At 44.7% G+C, this 16938-nt stretch overlaps 1 protein-coding gene across 3 annotated transcripts in view; it reads left to right on the forward strand.

The window, feature by feature from the left end:
- POLR1E (RNA polymerase I subunit E) overlaps positions 1-16938 on the forward strand; it is a 36415-nt gene that overhangs the window by 9111 nt on the left and 10366 nt on the right. Inside the window, exons 3-11 of one of the 3 annotated variants that reach the window (XM_081238412.1) lie at positions 285-389; positions 957-1060; positions 2266-2342; positions 4047-4132; positions 6341-6399; positions 7187-7331; positions 9078-9185; positions 9816-9912; positions 11398-11531. In XM_081238412.1, the coding sequence (XP_081094538.1) occupies positions 314-389; positions 957-1060; positions 2266-2342; positions 4047-4132; positions 6341-6399; positions 7187-7331; positions 9078-9185; positions 9816-9912; positions 11398-11531 (886 nt within the window). In that variant the 5' untranslated portion in view covers positions 285-313. Of the gene's footprint in view, positions 1-198; positions 390-956; positions 1061-2265; positions 2343-4046; positions 4133-6340; positions 6400-7186; positions 7332-9077; positions 9186-9815; positions 9913-11397; positions 11532-16938 lie in introns of those variants that run through there. The other 2 variants (XM_081238411.1, XM_081238413.1) reach the window with 2 other exon arrangements.

Raw genomic sequence — 16938 nt, forward strand, 5'->3', positions numbered from 1 at the left:
CGAGTGCTGGGCCAATCAGGTGCTGCGCCTTGGAGAGGCCGGCGGAGGAGGGAGCGGGACAGGGTGAGGATGGAGACCACGCCTCTCCGCGCGGAGGGGCGGGGCGAAGAGTGGGCGGGATGACGCTCCTCATAGCTGGGGGAAAGAGCGGGGCGGTGCCTGCTGGGGGCGGAGGCACGCGTCTCTGAGCGTGCAGGGCGGTGTCCGGCGAGGCCATGCCTTTTCCGGCCTGGAGCGTTGCCTCTGCGCGTGCTTAAATGCGGTATTGGCCACGGCTGTTTTAGCTCCTGGGCTTCGCGTCTGGAGAGGCGAGATGGCGGCGGAGGTGTTGCCGAGTGCGAGGTGGCTGTACTGTGGAGAGCCCGACGAGAGCCAGAGAGCTCTACTGGGTAAAGACTGCGAAGCTGGAGCAGAGTTCCCCGTAACTTCCTCCCCTCCGTCTCGGTACCGCTACAGCCCTCCACTTCCCACATCCGTCGGGTGCCCGTTCCCAGCGGGGCCAAGATCCCTTATAGTCTCCCCCACTACTTGGGGTTCGGCCAGGGCTCCTCTGTCATCGCACCATCTTTCTGGTACCACCTCCCACCTGGATGAGGAAATCCCAGTTACCCCCTCTCCAGGGCTGAATGTACCCAGGAGCCCGTCATCTCCTCACCCACCAGGTCTCACACCTGCTCTATTTCCTTCTCTCTACTGGCCAGGGATTCCCTCTGTCTTTCTAGATTTGGCCGAGTTCTCCTCAGTCAGCCCCATTCCCCTAGTTATTCCCTCCTGTCAGAGCCCCTCCCCAGCCCCTCTTCCCACCTGGACCAGGACCTCCTTCAGTCCCCCTTTGGGTCAGGACCTGGGGTTCCTTGCCATACCCGTTCCTCCAGTCACTCCCTCCCGTTGACAATCCATTTCCTCCCCACCATACTCTCGTGCTCTCATCTCATTCTTGGGCTGCAATCTTACAGTCCAGTTCTCCAATGGGAAGCTACAGAATCCAGGCAACATGCGCTTTACCTTGTACAAGAGCAATGACTCCACAAACCCCAGGAAGAGGAGTCAGCGGATCCTGGTAAGTGCTGCCGTGGCCTCTGCTCTTCAGGCCTCAGGAGGCCTCCTGGGTGTGGGTGGAGGTAGGAGGGAATGAGTGGAGAAAAGGGGGGATAGCGAGTGAGCCTTTGAAGAACTTTGAGCCCCAGCAGGCTGGGGTGTGGGGACAGGTTCCACTGAGTTTCACACTTGTGGTGAAGTGCTGGCCTTTTATTCATTTGTTCATTCAACAAGCATTTATTGAGCCCCACTGTGGCCCTGGGCTGAAAGCTGCTAGGGGAAGAGCTAAGTGAGAGCTGGCCTCACTCTGAGGGAGCTCATACTCCAGAGCAGCGTTTCCCAGTCTCAGCACTATTGACATTTTGACCCAGATAAGGCTTTCATGTGGAGGCTCTCCTGTGCAGCACTGGATATTTAGCAGCTTTCCGGGCCTCTACCTATTAGCTACCAGGAGCACCTCCCAGTTGTGGCAAACAGAATGTCAGACATGCCTAGATATCCCCAGAGGGGTAATTCCCTGGGTTGAGAACCACTGCCCTAGAGAGGTGAGAACTGGATGTGAGGGACACTCATACAGAAATAGATAAAGCTCAAGGTCCCTGGGAGAGAGAGTACAGAGCAGGGCAGAGTGCGTTCAGTCAGTGAAGTCTCTGCTTTGCTAGAATGTCTTCCTGGGGGAGGGTGCATGGGAGCTGAACCCTGAAGGATGGAGGAGGGTTTAACAGCTGAAGTTAGTTCTCCAGGTGAAGAGGATAGCCAGGACAAACATGGGGAAGCAGGAAAGCTTGGCTCTGATTGAGGAGTGAATTAACCATTTCCATGGTCCTGAGAGCATATAAGGAGCAGTCATGATAGAGGAGAGCAAAGAGGTTCAAGAAGGGCTTGGACTTTGGGGTTGCCTGCAGAATCATTTTGTTGCATGCCTCTAAGTGCTGAGAGCCCCGGGCCCATCTTCCAAGTCCTGTGGTACAGCTCCCCCAAGAACTTCTCAGACCAGCTAGAAGCAAGCACTACCTGGGACTTTTCAAAAGTCCTCTTGCCTTTCCCACAGGGATACCCCAGATTCACTTAGAGATAGGGAGCTGGATCATCTCAAAGAGGCTCTCTCATTCTGATCCACCTGTGGTTTGGATTCTAAAGCTTCTACAAACGTGGAAAAGGGAGTCAAGATATTTACTATCTTTCAACATTGGTTATAACGGAGCTTCCCCCCCCTCTACATTTTAGGCAGCTGAAACAGACAGACTTTACTATGTGGGAAACAATTTTGGGACTGGAGCCCTGAAATGCAACACTCTCTGCAGGTAGGGACAGGGGAAAGGGATTGTGGGAAGTGGGGGGGTGGGGTGGCCCTGGCACTGCTCTTCTCTGTCTTTATTTTAGGGGCAGTGGGGGAAATCTAGAGAGATTTACCAAGTTCCTGTGTTCCCAGACCCCAGGGCCCTCACACCAGCATGTAGACATTCCTGAAATTGAAAAAGTGACTTACATTTGTTTAATTTCCTGAAAACCTCATTCATTTGTAATCTTAAAAAAATTTTTTTTGTAAATTAATTTATTTTTGGCTGCATTGGGTCTTTGTTGCTGCACACGAGCTTTCTCTAGTTGTGGTGAGCGGGGACTGCTCTTCATTGTGGTGTGTGGACTTCTCATTGTGGTGGCTTCTCTTGTTGCAGAGCACGGGCTCTAGGCACGCAGGCTTCAGTAGTTATGGCACACAGGCTCAGTAGTTGTGGCTCGCAGGCTCTAGAGCGCAGACTCAGTAGTTGTGGCACACGGGCTTAGTTGCTCTGCGGCATGTGGGATCTTCCTGGACCAGGGATCGAACCCGTGTCCCCCATTGGCAGGCAGATTCTTAACCACTGCACCATGAGGGAAGTCCCCCCATTTTTTTAATTGAGATATAATTGACATATAACATTATATTAGTTTCAGGTGTATAAAATAATGATTCAATGTATGTATATATTGCAAAATGGCCACTACAGTGTCTAGTTAACATCCACACATAGTTACAAATTTTTTTTCTTGTGATGAGAACTTTTAAGACTTACTCTCTTAACAACTTTCAAATATACGCTACAGCATTATTTTCTATAGTCACCATGCTGTACATGACATCTCTAGGACTTATTTTATAACTGGAAGTTTGTACCTTTTGATCACCTTCATTATTTCTGACATCATTAACTTGCAATATTCTTTGCTTATAATTATCTTGTTCCCGAAACGCAGCTGTCTCCACTAATTTGGAATGTGTGATCAATAGGCCAGAGTTTACCAGAAGTCTGCCTTGGGACTAACTACAGGAAAAGGATTTGGTAGTGTCTAAGGCTCCAGAATTTCTGCCTAGCTCTGGAAAGATTACTGACTTGGGGCAACTCTGCCCTTTACTGACCCCCAGTCTACTCCTCGGTACAGTGAAGATTGTCCAGCCTGAACAGTCTTAAGTGTCAGGGATTGGCATAATGCAGTGTCCTTGTGAAGGTAGCCATCAGTGAATCACAAACAAGCCCCTTTCAGGGTCCCCCCTGAACCACCTTGATAGAAGTCAGATTAGTGTGTATATGCTTGAAACTTTTAACTTTTATCATCCCTTTACAAAGATTTTCTAGTTTAAACTGGTCTTCTCATAATTACCAAGGTTTTACTTGTCTTTGCCTCCATAGAATTTATACATGCAGTAAATTCTAGTGTTTAATTCTAGAGTCTTATATTCCAGAAGGGTTTCCCATTACAGCAGTGAGCCCAAATGTGATCAGCTACAAGAATCACCTGGTGGCTTCCCCCGCTGTCCCCAGAGCCTCTTCATGAACCCTTTTCTCCTTTCCCTTCCCATGCAGAGAATTGCTGCTGTAAGGGATTATTGTTACTCATGAGCAAGTGATGTCTTCCTCAGGTGGATTGGGGCAGAAAGAAGGTTGAGAACTAAGCAGAAAAAAGGAGGTTGTATAAACAATACCTTTTGAATAATCCATTGTCACTGGTATTATTCCTTCTTTATTCAGGCACTTTGTGGGAATTTTGAACAAGACCTCTGGCCAAATGGAAGTATATGATGCTGAATTGTTCAATATGCAGCCGCTGTTTTCCGGTAGGTCCTAGTCATGAAGGTTCAAAGAAATGCTGAATATTTTAGGTTTCCTGGATGAGTCGGTTTGACTTTTTGATTTGTAAAATACATTTTGTAGCTAGTTTTTCAAGGTTTTTTTTTTTCCCATTTGAAAAAGTTTTAAAAGTGCTTTTACTCAGCAAATATTTATTGATGACCTACTATGCTCCAGGCACAAGTTAGGGGCTGTGAATATAGCAAAACAGACACAGATCCTGTCCCTACAGTGTTTACAGACTTAAGATCAGGAAACTAATCTTAGTTAAAGCGAGTTGAGCACTGATGCGAGCAGAGTATTGGAGGGCATACGTGATATTCTTTTCCATTGAGGGCCTTTCTTAATTTTTAATTGTTCTAGTTGGGGTAGAGTTTAAAATTTTTTTTTTAATTTTATTTAATTAATTAATTTATTTTTGGCTGTGTTGGGTCTTCGTTGCCGCATGCAGGCTTTCTCTAGTTGCGGCAAGTGGGGGCTACTCTTTGTTGAGGTGTGCAGTCTTCTCATTGTGGTGGCTTCTCTTGTGGAGCATGGGCTTCAATAGTTGTGGCACGTGGGTTCAGTAGTTGTGGCTCACAGGCTCTAGAGCGCAGGCTCAGTAGTTGTGGCGCATGGGCTTAGTTGCTCCACAGCATGTGGGATCTTCCCAGACCAGGGCTCAAACCTGTGTCCCCTGCATTGGCAGGCAGATTCTTAACCACTGAGCCACCAGGGAAGCCCTGTGAGTCTGTTTCTGTTTTGTATATACATTCATTGGTATTTTTAAAAAAATGTTTTCTAATTAAATTATTTTTATACAGTTTTTAAAGGTTATTTTCCATTTACAGTTATTATAAAATATTGGCTGTATTCCCTGTGTTATACAGTATATCCTTGTAGCTTATTTTATCCATAATAATTTGTACCTCTTACTCTCCTACCTTTATATTGCCCCTCCTCCTTTCTCTTTCTCCTTACTGGTAACCACTAGTTTGCTCTTTCTGTGAGTCTGCTCTTTTTTGTTATATTCACTAGTTTGTTTTATTTTCTAGATTCCACATATAAATGATAGCATACAGTATTTGTCTTCCTCTGTCTGACTTATTTCACTATGCGTAGTGCCCTCCAGGTCCATCCATTTTGTTTCAAATGACAAAATTTCATTCTTTTTTTTATGGCTGGGTAGTATTCCATTGTGTATATATGTATAATGGCTAGAATAAACCAGTATTTACAACTTTTTTACATATAAAAACAAAAATGTGTTTAATTAAGAAATTAATGAACAATTTTACATACATACACAATGGAATGTCCTCAGGGTGTGGTGGCTGCTGTTACCTTGATATGGGGTGTGGTTGGTGTTGGGGGTCTAAAGCTCAAGCAGGGTGTGAGGTGGTCCTTCCTTTCTGCTCCATGGCTGTCACTGCCCTGTCAGGGGCAGGGGCTGCTCCCCAGCTGCTAGACCCAGTCTTCTTCCAGGGGCTGGTTGGCTCAGATCCTGCCCCAAGCTGTGGTGTGGAGTGAGCGCATGCAGACCTTCTCTTCCTTTCAGATCCCTCTCAGTGCGGGGCGGCGGTGGTGGGGGGGGTGTCCCTACCCTACTACCTGGTTATGTGGAAATCTTTCTTTCTTTTTTTTTTTTTAATTAAATTTATTTTTTTATACAGCAGGTTCTTATTAGTCATCCATTTTATACACATCAGTGCACTTTGGTTGTATAGGAATTCTTCTGCTGGTTTCCAGTTAGTTTTCCGTGAGAATTGTTGCACATGTAGATGTATTTTTGATGTATTTGTCGGGGGAGGTGAGCTCCAGGTCCTCCTCTTGATCCCTCCTCCTTAGGTCTTTTACAAGGAGGGCAGAACTGTATACTGGGAGGAGCGGAGGACTTGGTTTCTAATCCCATCTCTGCATTGCCTGGGGCAAGTCATTTCACCTGGAGGCCTCATGTTTCCTTATTTGTGAAATGAAGGGCTTGGATCCTGATGACCCCTTCACCTGACTCTAATTTATTCTCCAAATCCTCTAACTCTATACTGAAGCTTCATACTAAATGTTCACAGTACACACTCATGTTAAGCTCTGGAAAGTCCTATACTAAAGAAATCTGTTTTTCTTAGATTAACTGTTAAACAAATATTAAACACTATTACGGTCTGTAGGCCTTACAGTTTGCTTTTTTCTCTTTGTTCTTGTTTTGTGTTTTGTAGATGAATCAGTTCAGAGTGAATCAACACTAGAGAGTCACACCACATCTTTTAGAGAAAAGGTAAGTATGACAGAACTAAGATGTGAGACCTAAAGTGAGTTCCTTCCAGGCCTTGGGTTTCTCCATCAGTAAAATGAGCTGGTTGAACACAGGGGTCTCCCTAGCTGCTCTCAGCTCATTCAGTCTGTGGTTCTCTGGACAGTTCCTACCTGCACAGGCCTCCTTGGCCTCACAGACTGCAGACCTCCTCTCTGGGGCAGCTATACACAGCTCTGTGCCAGCATCTGGAACTGGTTCTCTGGGCTGTAGCATAGCACTATTTTCAGGATTTAATCCAAGTTTCAGAAAATATTGGAAGCCTGGAAACTTCACATCAAGACAAAGTAAACTTTAGGATTTTCAATGTAGAAGCTTCCTACAAAGCTCATCTCACCCCAGGATGGCAAACTGATTGAATCTCCAGTGCTGCCTGGAGGGGAGTAAAGCTGTCTTTAGGCTCAGAGGGAGAGTGAGCCATCTATTAGTAATGTCTGTTTTCTTCGGTGTAGGATTGGAAAACCGGTAAGCCGTGTGCCCCAGATTTACCAACCCTAATTCTAATCTTTTTATTTTACAGGTGAAAACACTGTTGATTTATAAATAGCTCATTACAGTTTATAAAGCAAGTACTTCAAATCTCTTAATATCTTTTGGTTCTTAAAACAAGCCTATGAGGTAGTTAGGTATGAGTCAGCCCAATTTACAGAAGTGGTATTAATGGCTCAGAGAGGCTGTTTACCCGTAGTGACACAGCTAGGAGTAACAGTGCTCAGCCCGTTCCCAGTGACCAAATTTGTCTTTTGCACAGATGGATTCTTGCATTGAAGCCTTTGGTACCACCAAACAGAAGCGGGCTCTGAACTCCAGGAGAATGAACAAAGTTGGCAGTGAATCTTTGAATAGTGCAGTGGCTAAAGCTGCAGAGAGTATAATTGATACAAAGGGTGTGACTGGTAAGCAGCTGGAACTTGGGGTAAGAGGCTGCTGGTAGAAAGAGCTTTCCCTTCTCTTGAGATCTTTCACCTGCCCCACAGATGGAAATGATGGGAGTTAGGGCTGGATTCCTTCCTGCTTCTCCCTGAGGGCCTTCTTAGGAACAGACTCTGGAAATCATAAGAAACATCTGACATGGCCTGCTCTCAGTGAGCTCACAGTCGAGTAGAGGAGACAGACATGGGAACGGGAATGTGCCCTCTGTGTCCTTGGTGCCAGGGCTACAGCCTGCAGGGCACAGTGGAGGGAGACGGCCTCAAGTCTCTGTGAGTTACAGGGAGGTTTTAGTCAAACAGGCTGATGTGATGATGATGAGCTAGCTTCTAGAGACACTTTGAGGTCACTGGATCTTTTTCTTTTCCTAAATTCTTCAGCAGCTTGAGTATTAAATTGTATTATTTAAAATGTGTAATGTGTTTATTGTTCAAATGCATTATAAGAACATAAAAGAAAGTTATATATATATATATATATATGAATGAGAGCAGTTTTTCTATTAAAATGGAATTTTAGTAAGTTTTAGAAAATCTTTCCATACCCGATGATTATATATTTTCCTATGTTGTCTTTCAGTACTTTCACTGTTTAACTTTTTACATTTACAATTTAATGATTTTTTTTTTGGTCTATGTTACAAACCTAATTTTATATTTTCCAAATGATTAGCCAGTTGTCCCCAACTCCATCTTTTCCTTTTGTAAAAAATGATTTAAAAAATCATCTGTATCATTTTACCACATTCTTAATTGTGTTCTCGCTCATCATTCTGACTGGCTATTCTTGTAGCAGCATCAGGTCCTTTTGATTGTAGTAGCCTCACCTTTCAGTTTGTTGTCTGATAGGGCAAATTTATCCTCCATCCTTATTTTTCACAAATGTACTGGTTATTGTAGCATGCTTTTTTATTCATTCATTCATTCATTTATTTATTTATGGCTGCATTGGGTCTTTGTTGCTTCACGTGGGCTTTCTCTAGTTGTGGTGAGTGGTGGCTAATCTTCGTTGCGGTGAGCGGGCTTCTCATTGCAGTGGCTTCTCGTTGTGGAGCATGGGCTTAGGATGCGCAGGCTCAGTAGTTGTGGCGCACGGGCTTAGTTGCTCCACGGCACGTGGGAACTTCCTAGACCACGGCTCGAACCCGTGTCCCCTGAATTGGCAGGTGGATTCTTAACCACTGCACCACCGGGGAAGTCCCGTAGCATGCTTTTTTTTTCCCCAGGTGATCTTAAGAATTATTTTGTCAAGTTCTCTCAAAATCCAATTGGGATTAATATGGGGAGAATCAGCATCTTTATAATATTATGTTTTCCCATCCAGGAACATAGAAACATGTCTCCATTTAGTCAGATATACTTTAATGTCTAAGTAAAGTTTTCAGTTTTTTTTGTTCAGTTTACTCTCAGCTACTAAAGGACATTTAAAAAGAAAAATAATTCACCCATTTTCCCATCATTCTACAAGACCAACCATTACAATTTTCCTGTTTTCCTCTCTGTTCTTGTCTGTGTGCATACTTAATTCTTACATGGTTATTCCTGTGTGGTAGTTAGCTTTATAATTTGATTTTTCTTTTTCACTGACAATATGTGAAGTTCAGATGAGGGGTTTCCGGGCGACGATGATCTTGAGTGCACGGGTTGCAGAGTGTTGGGGAACTTGAAGCCGAGCAGGGTGACACTAACACTGACTCTTCCTTCATTGAAAAGCTCTGGTCAGTGACGCCATCCACGATGACTTGCAGGATGACTCCCTCTACCTCCCTCCCTGCCACGCTGATGCAGCCAAGCCTGAAGACGTGTATAAATTTGAAGACCGTATCCTTCTTGTTGGAGAAACGCCACCTCATTTCCCAGGTTGGGATATGTGCACAGGAGTGGCATGGCCAGGCTCTCTGAGGGTGTCAGTGGTCCTGTGATACTCATAGAAGCTCGCCCCAGACTCTTGCAGTTGCCCCAGCGCTATTGCTGGGAAGTCAGCGAGGCTCCCTCACTGGCTGAGGCACCTGCTGCAGCAGTGGCCTCTCAGGCCTTGTGATTCAATCCCATCCCTCAGCAAAATGCAGAATGCCCACGGTTCGGCCCTGTGGGGGTCACCTTCTGTGAAGAGTCAAAATACGACTTTTAAGTTGGCCAGTGCCCAAAGTCTAGGGCAGACTGATATTATAAAGAAGGGTTGGAATGTAGAGTTTCCGTACTTGTGGTTCTAGTCAAATGGAAAGTGCCTGCAGTGTCTTTGTGATAAGAGAAGGCAGAAAGCCCAAGCAGGCAATGAGCTCTGGGCTGGGAGTCTGGAGAACTGAGTCCTGAAGCTCTGCCCGGACATACTGTGTGATCTTCCCCTCTCTAAGCCTCAAATTTTCCCATCTGTAAAATGTGGCCGATACAAGATGATCTAGCTAGTTGGATGTTTCCATTTTGGTCAGGTTGTTCTTGACCTATAACTAGTTCTTTCCCCTGCGGAGTATGACGCTCTTCAGAGCCCATCTGAAGCTTTCAGGAATGTCACCTCAGAAGAAATACTGAAGATGATTGAAGAGAACAGGTACCCGAACTGGGCAGATGGAGTGTCTCGGGAGTGATGTTGGGATACAACAGTAGTCAGACATGAAGCAGACCTTGGGTGTTAGGATATACGTCTGTTCAGCATTTGAACAAGAACAAACTAGTGTTTTCTCGAATGGTTGAGCTCCCAGGCCTGTTGTCCCAAGGCTGTGGGTGGCTTTCAAGGGAGAGAATTGGCCTCTGAGTACGTGGAACCTGTGACTGGGCAGAGGGTGGTGAGGCCTTGTAGTCTGGGGCTGGGAACTGGAGCTGACCTGTATCGGTCCCACCCCCCGCCAGTCAATGTTATACTGTTGCCGATTGTCACTGGTGGGGCCCAAGTGCTGGCCTGGGAGTAGGTGCCAGCTGAAGTGATGGTTTATCTGTGGTGATGTGCTGAGTGAAAGTTAAATTATGTATTTTAAATATAGCATATTTTGAATCAGAGATGATTTCCTCTCCTCCCTCCACCCCCCCCTTTTGGCTTTTAAAACAGCTTTCTTTTTTTAATGATGAGGGTTTTTTGCTTTTGACTTTTTTCTTTTAATAATTTTATCTTGAGAAAACAAAAAGTTGTCAACCCTAGGTTGGTTCCCCCAGTTTTTGTTTGGAAATTTTACTGGTCAGTGAAATCCAAAGTCTTGGAAAATACATGTTTTTCCCACTCTCCAAAGAAGTGCTCTTTACTGGTTCTTCATTGTCTTAATGTGATTGTGGCTCAGGTGCAGGAATGAGTTCTGGGCTGGGAGTCTGGAGAACCGAGTCCCCATCTGCCTGATGGACTGTGTGATCTTCCCCTGTCTGAGCCTCAGTTTTCCTATATGTAAAATGAGGCCGATACAAGATGATCTTGAAGAGCCTTTTATCGCTGCGAGTTCATGATCCTGATAGTGGTAGAACAACAGTATGTGAAAATAATAGCCAACATTGATGGAGCTCCTACATGTGCCAAGCACTGCTTTCCTTGTCTCATTTAATCCACAAAAGCCCGTAGGACAAGGGTACTATCATTGGCCTTAATTTACAGGTGAAGAAACCAAGGCAGAGATGTTCAGAAGCTTGCCCAAGCCACTGCATGGCAGAATGGGGATTCAAACCCAGATAGTTGAGAGGCTATGCTCCAGACCGCCACATCAGGGTTGGGCCCACTATGGCCTGAGTGCCGAGTCTGGCCCACTGCCTGTGAATAAAGTTTTATTGTAATGTAGCTTCAGTTATTTATTTATATGTTATCGATGGCTGCCTTTGCATTACAGTGGCAGTGACCATGTTGCCCACAAAATGTATAATATTTGTTATCTAGACCTTTACTGTCCCTGCACTAAATCATGCTCCTCCTATTATAAGGAGCTGGTTGGATGGCCCTTCCTCAGCTGTTGACTATTTACCAGGTGTGAGGGGTGCCTGCTGTTTTCACTGTGAAGGAGTGAATGGCTCCTGACAGAGCCGGTCTTAACACATTCCTCCTTTTCCTTCCCTTGTTTAGTCACTGCTCCTTTGTCATAGAAGCGTTGAAGTCTTTGCCATCAAGTGAGGAGAGCCGAGACCGCCAGGCCCGGTGCATATGGTTTCTGGACACTCTCATCAGATTTCGAGCACAGAAAGTGATTAAGCGGAAAAGTAAGACATGCTAGACATTTTTTTTTAAATTGAAATATAGTTGATTTATGTTGTTAGTTTCAGGTGTACAGCAAAATGATTCAGTTACATATATATTTATACATATATATGTTCTTTTTCAGATTCTGTTCCATTATAGGTTATTACAAGATACTGAATACAGTTCCTTGTGCAAGGAACAGCAACAAGGACACTAGGTCCTTGTTGTTTATTTTATATATAGTAGTGTGTATCTGTTAGTCACAAACTCCTAATTTATCCCTCCCTCCCCCGCTTCCCCTTTGGTAACCATAAGTTTGTTTTCTATGTCTTTGAGTCTGTTTCTGTTTGGTAAATAAGTTCATTTGTATCATGTTTTTAGATTCCACATATAAGTGATATCATATGGTATTTCTATTTCTCTGTCTGACTTCACTTAATATGGGAATCTCTAGGTCCATCCATGTTGCTACAAATGGCATTATTTCATTCTGTTTTATGGCTGAGTAATATTCCATTGTATATATGTATACCACATCTTTATCCATTCATCTGTTGATGGACACTTACGTTGCTTCCATGTCTTGGCTATTGTAAATAGTGCTGTGAACTTTGGGGTGCACATATCATGATAGACATTTTATTCTAGTTATTTTCAGTCTGTTAATTTGTCTATAATTCTTAGACTAGCTCTAGTGAGAGAGGAAATGGACATGTCTTTCCATGTCTTTATTTATAACTGTGTAACAGTGGGATTCTGATTGGTACTGCTGACATGCTGAGAGAACTTGCCAAGCCCTTTCCTCGGAAAATAGGGTCGGGTTGGATTATACGATTGCTCACATCTAACATTCACTACTTCTGTGTTAGGCAAAGTTGAATATCCAGGCAAATCAAATGAACGTTTTAAGGGACAGTTGGACAAAGAGTTGTATGGGGAGAAAAATTGGCCTTGCTTGTGAAGGCTTGTGGCATGTTGTTGTGTCAGCTATTTCTGACTGGGAGAGAAGTCAGTTTCTGCTGGTAACCCGTGCCACTGATCGCCAGGGCATGGGTGGCTGCCATACACTCACATCCACCCAGAGTCAGAAACCCAGAGGGAGACACCTGTGGTTTTAGGCATAAGGTGCATGCAGTCGTGTTCTTGTGATTGGGCACCCAAGGGTCTGTACAGACACACCTCGTTCTATTGTGCTTCACTTTATCGTCCTTCGTAGATATTGTGTTTTTTACAAATTGAAGGTTTGTGGCAACCCTGTGTTGAGCAAGTCTGTTGGCGCCATTTTTCCAAGAGCATCTGCTCACTTTTGTGTGTCTCTGTCAGGTTTCGATAATTCTCACAATATTTTAAACTTTTTCATTGTTACATTTATTATGATGGTCTGTGGTCAGTGATCTTTGATGTCACTACTATGACTCACTGAAGGTTCAGATGATGGTTAGCATTTTTTAGCAGTATTTTTTTAATTAAGATATGGACTTTTTTTATCAGATGGTTTTTCTTCTTCAATTTGTTAATATGGTATATCACATTGATTTGCATATATTGAAGAATCCTTGCATCTCTGGGATAAATCCCACTTGATCATGGTATATGATCATTTTAATGTGTTGTTGGATTCTGTTTGCTAGTGTTTTGTTGAGGATTTTTGCATCTATATTCATCAGTGATATTGGTCTGTAATACTCTTTTTTTGTAGTATCTTTGTCTGGTTTTGGTATCAGGGTGATGGTGGCCTCATAGAATGAGTTTGGGAGTGTTCCTTCCTCTGCAATTTTTTGGAAGAGTTTGAGAAGGATGGGTGTTAGCTCTTCTCTAAATGTTTGATAGAATTCACCTGTGAAGCCATCTGGTCCTGGACTTTTGTTTGTTGGAAGATTTTAAATCACAGTTTCAATTTCATTACTTGTGATTTGTCTGGTCATATTTTCTATTTCTTCCTGGTTCAGTCTTGGAACGTTACACTTTTCTAAGAATTTGTCCACTTCTTCCAGGTTGTCCATTTTACTGGCATAGAGTTGCTTGTAGTAGTCTCTTAGGATGCTTTGTATTTCTGCAGTGTCTGTTGTAACTTCTCCTTTTTCATTTCTAATTTTATTGATTTGAGTCCTCTCCCTCTGTTTCTTGATGAGTTTGGCTAATGGTTTATCAATTTTGTTTATCTTCTCAAAGAACCAGCTTTTAGTTTTATTGATCTTTGCTTTTGTTTTCTTTGTTTCTATTTTATTTATTTCTGCTCTGATCTTTATGATTTCTTTCCTTCTGCTAACTTTGGGTTTTGTTTGTTCTTCTTTCTCTAGTTCCTTTAGGTGTAAGGTTAGATTGTTTGAGATTTTTCTTGTTTCTTGAGGTAGGCTTGTATTGCTATAAACTTCCCTCTTAGAGCTGCTTTTACTGCATCCCATAGGTTTTGGATCATCATGTTTTCATTGTCATTTGTCTGTAGGTATTTTTTGATTTCCTCTTTGATTTCTTCATGATCTGTTGGTTATTTAGTAACGTATTGTTTAGCCTCCATGTGTTTGTGTTTTTTCCTTTTTTTCCCCTGTAATTCATTTCTAATCTCATAGCGTTGTGGTCAGAAAAGATGCTTGATATGATTTCAGTTTTCTTAAATTTACTTAGGCTTGATTTGTGACCCAAGATGTGATCTATCCTGGAGAATGTTCCGTGCGCACTTAAGAAGAAAGTGTAGGGCCTCCCTGGTGGCGCAGTGGTTGAGAGTCCGCCTGCCGATGCAGGGGACACGGGTTTGTGCCCCAGTCTGGGAGGATCCCACATGCCGCGGAGCGGCTGGGCCCGTGAGCCATGGCCTCTGAACCTGCGCGTCCGGAGCCTGTGCTCCGCAACTGGAGAGGCCACAACAGTGAGAGGCCCGCGTACTGCAAAAAAAAAAAAAAAGAAAAGAAAAAAGTGTCATCTGTTTTTGGATGGAGTGTCCTATAAATATCAGTTAAATCTGGTCTATTGTGTCGTTTAAAGCTTGTGTTTCCTTAGTAATTTTCTGTTTGGATGATCTGTCCACTGGTGTAAGTGAGGTGTTAAAGTCCCCCACTATTATTGTATTACTGTTGATTTCCTCCTTTATAGCTGTTAGCAGTTGCCTTATGTATTGAGGTGCTCCTCTGTTGGGTGCCTATATATTTATAATTGTTATATCTTCTTCTTGGATTGATCCCTTGATATTGTGTAGTGTCCTTCCTTGTCTCTTGTAACATTCTTTATTTTAAAGTCTATTTTATCTGATATGAGTATTGCTACTCCAGCTTTCTTTTGATTTCCATTTGCACGGAATATCATTTTCCATCCCCTCACTTTCAGTCTGTATGTGTCCCTAGGTCTGAAGTGGGTCTCTAGACGGTGTAAGGTCGGATCTTAACAAATGGCACCGCAAAACAGAGGAAAGCTTCAAGTGAGCTTTATTAGGGGGCGCTCCCGGGCGAGGTTCACTGGTCCGAGAGAAAGGGGCCAGAGAAGTCGCACCCAGGCAGGGGTTGGGCAAGATTTTATAGGGGAAGAAGGGATAGGGGTGTGGTGAATCTGGGAGGGCGCAGGGTATTCCTTATTTGGTGGTCTCTTCGGGTATCGTGGCAATATCTGGTGCTGGTTGCATCAGTCTTGGGACCGTTAGTCCCGCCCCTCAAGGCGGGAAGGCTGAGCCGGGTGGAAAGTCCCCAGGTCATTTCCTGGAACTGGGTGGTCCGGAAAGTCTCCAGGTCAGTTTCTGGAACTGGGTGGTCCGGAGAGTTTCGGTCTGATGCAACCTGTGAATCTGATTGCATTCCCCTGCCTCCGGCCAGTTGGCCTTACATCCCGACATCTTTGGTGTAATGGGACGGTGTTCTGATCTCTGGCTACTTCATGCTGAATAGGGGCGTCGAAAGGGGAGTCAGGCGACCAGAGGTCCGAGGCTTAGGGGAGAACAGTGGGGGGTTCTGTAGGAAGCAAGATATAAGGACCGAGGAGCATTTGGTTTGCGGCCACCCGAGAGACTTCCTCCATGCGCCTACGAAGGAACCTAAGAAAACGGGGCAAACATGAGCAAGATACAGATGAGAATTAAGGGGCCTAAGATTGGTGTTTGCGAGGTATAGAGGGTGGATCGCCACCAATCGGGAATTGGGGAGGCGGACTGTTGGTGTTTGCGTTGGAGTTCTTCTCTTAAGCGATGGAGGGCGTTTACGTTGTCTTCGCCGAGTCCTGTTTCATTGATGTAGTAGCAGCGTTCCTCCTGTAGGAAGAGGCAGGTACCTCCTTTGTCGGCCGTCAGGGGATCCAGGGCTCGTCGATTCTGGAGAGCGACTCGGGCTATGGAGGCGATTTGGCGCTGGAGAGAGGAGATGGAGGCGGTGGAGGCTTCAATGGCTAGCTGGAGTTTATGTTCTAAGTCGCGGGATGTTGAAACACTAGGTGTTAGAGCTCCCCCACCGAGGCCTGCAGCGACCAGGGAGGAGGCGAGAGAGATGCCTGCAACCAGAGCAAGAAAGATAGCTCTTTTCCATCAGGTAAAGGGCGGCGTGATTAGTGAGGAAAATTCGGCTTGGCTATACAGTGTAAGTTGTGGGACGAGAGTAATGGGGATACATGGGAAGGGAGAGGAAGAATTGATCTCTTTTGTGAGGGAATCATTGCACCACAAAAACATGCCTGGTGGTGCTTCAATTGATGTGTTTACCGTGAGGGATGAGTTGCAAAGAAACCCAGTATCAGCTAGATTTGGGCGGCTGCCGTAACAGATGGTGAGATTTTTTGAATCAAGGAATATGGGGACCTTTAACGGGGAAAAAGGTGGGTTTTGGGAGGTGTAGGAAGTAGAATTGAAGGGCTGGTCGAGTGGGACAGCAGCCAAGGGTGGCCGGCCAAGCGAGGCACATAGAAAGCAGTCGGAGATGTTACCTATTCCTGTGTGGTTGAGTATCTGTACTGCTTGACAGATGAGGGTCAACCAAGAAAAAGGATCCTCTTTGTGTTCGGGGTGAGGTAGTTGGTGTCTTAGGGCTTGTTCTGTTTCTGGATGGCAGTGGCTTGTTCGCTCAACTGTTGGATAACTTTGGGAATCAAATTGATATATGAGTGAAAGACCCTGATAGAGCCCACGGGGTAGGTATCAGTTGCCCATCGGTAGATTTTTCCTTGTACCCCTTTTACCCATCTTGTGTCCCAGGGATCTTTGATGTTGATGAATAATTGACCCTTGCCATTTGTGGTGAGCAGGTGGGATTGTTGGAGCGAGCTCCTGGTATCTAGTTTTGCCATATGGATGTTACATGAGTGATAGGGGCACCCCCCATAGGTCTCATCCCACCATTGACAGTAGTCTCGGGTCTGATCGTAAGTGAAGCAGACAGTGGGGGTGGACCATCCCAGGGGAACACCTTCTGTGTTAGAGATGGGGATCTGGACTGTTACCAGGGCCTGGCACCCATC

The sequence above is a fragment of the Mesoplodon bidens genome (genome assembly GCF_964165515.1).
Source record: "Mesoplodon bidens genome assembly, chromosome: 6".
Lineage (NCBI taxonomy): Eukaryota > Metazoa > Chordata > Mammalia > Artiodactyla > Ziphiidae > Mesoplodon > Mesoplodon bidens.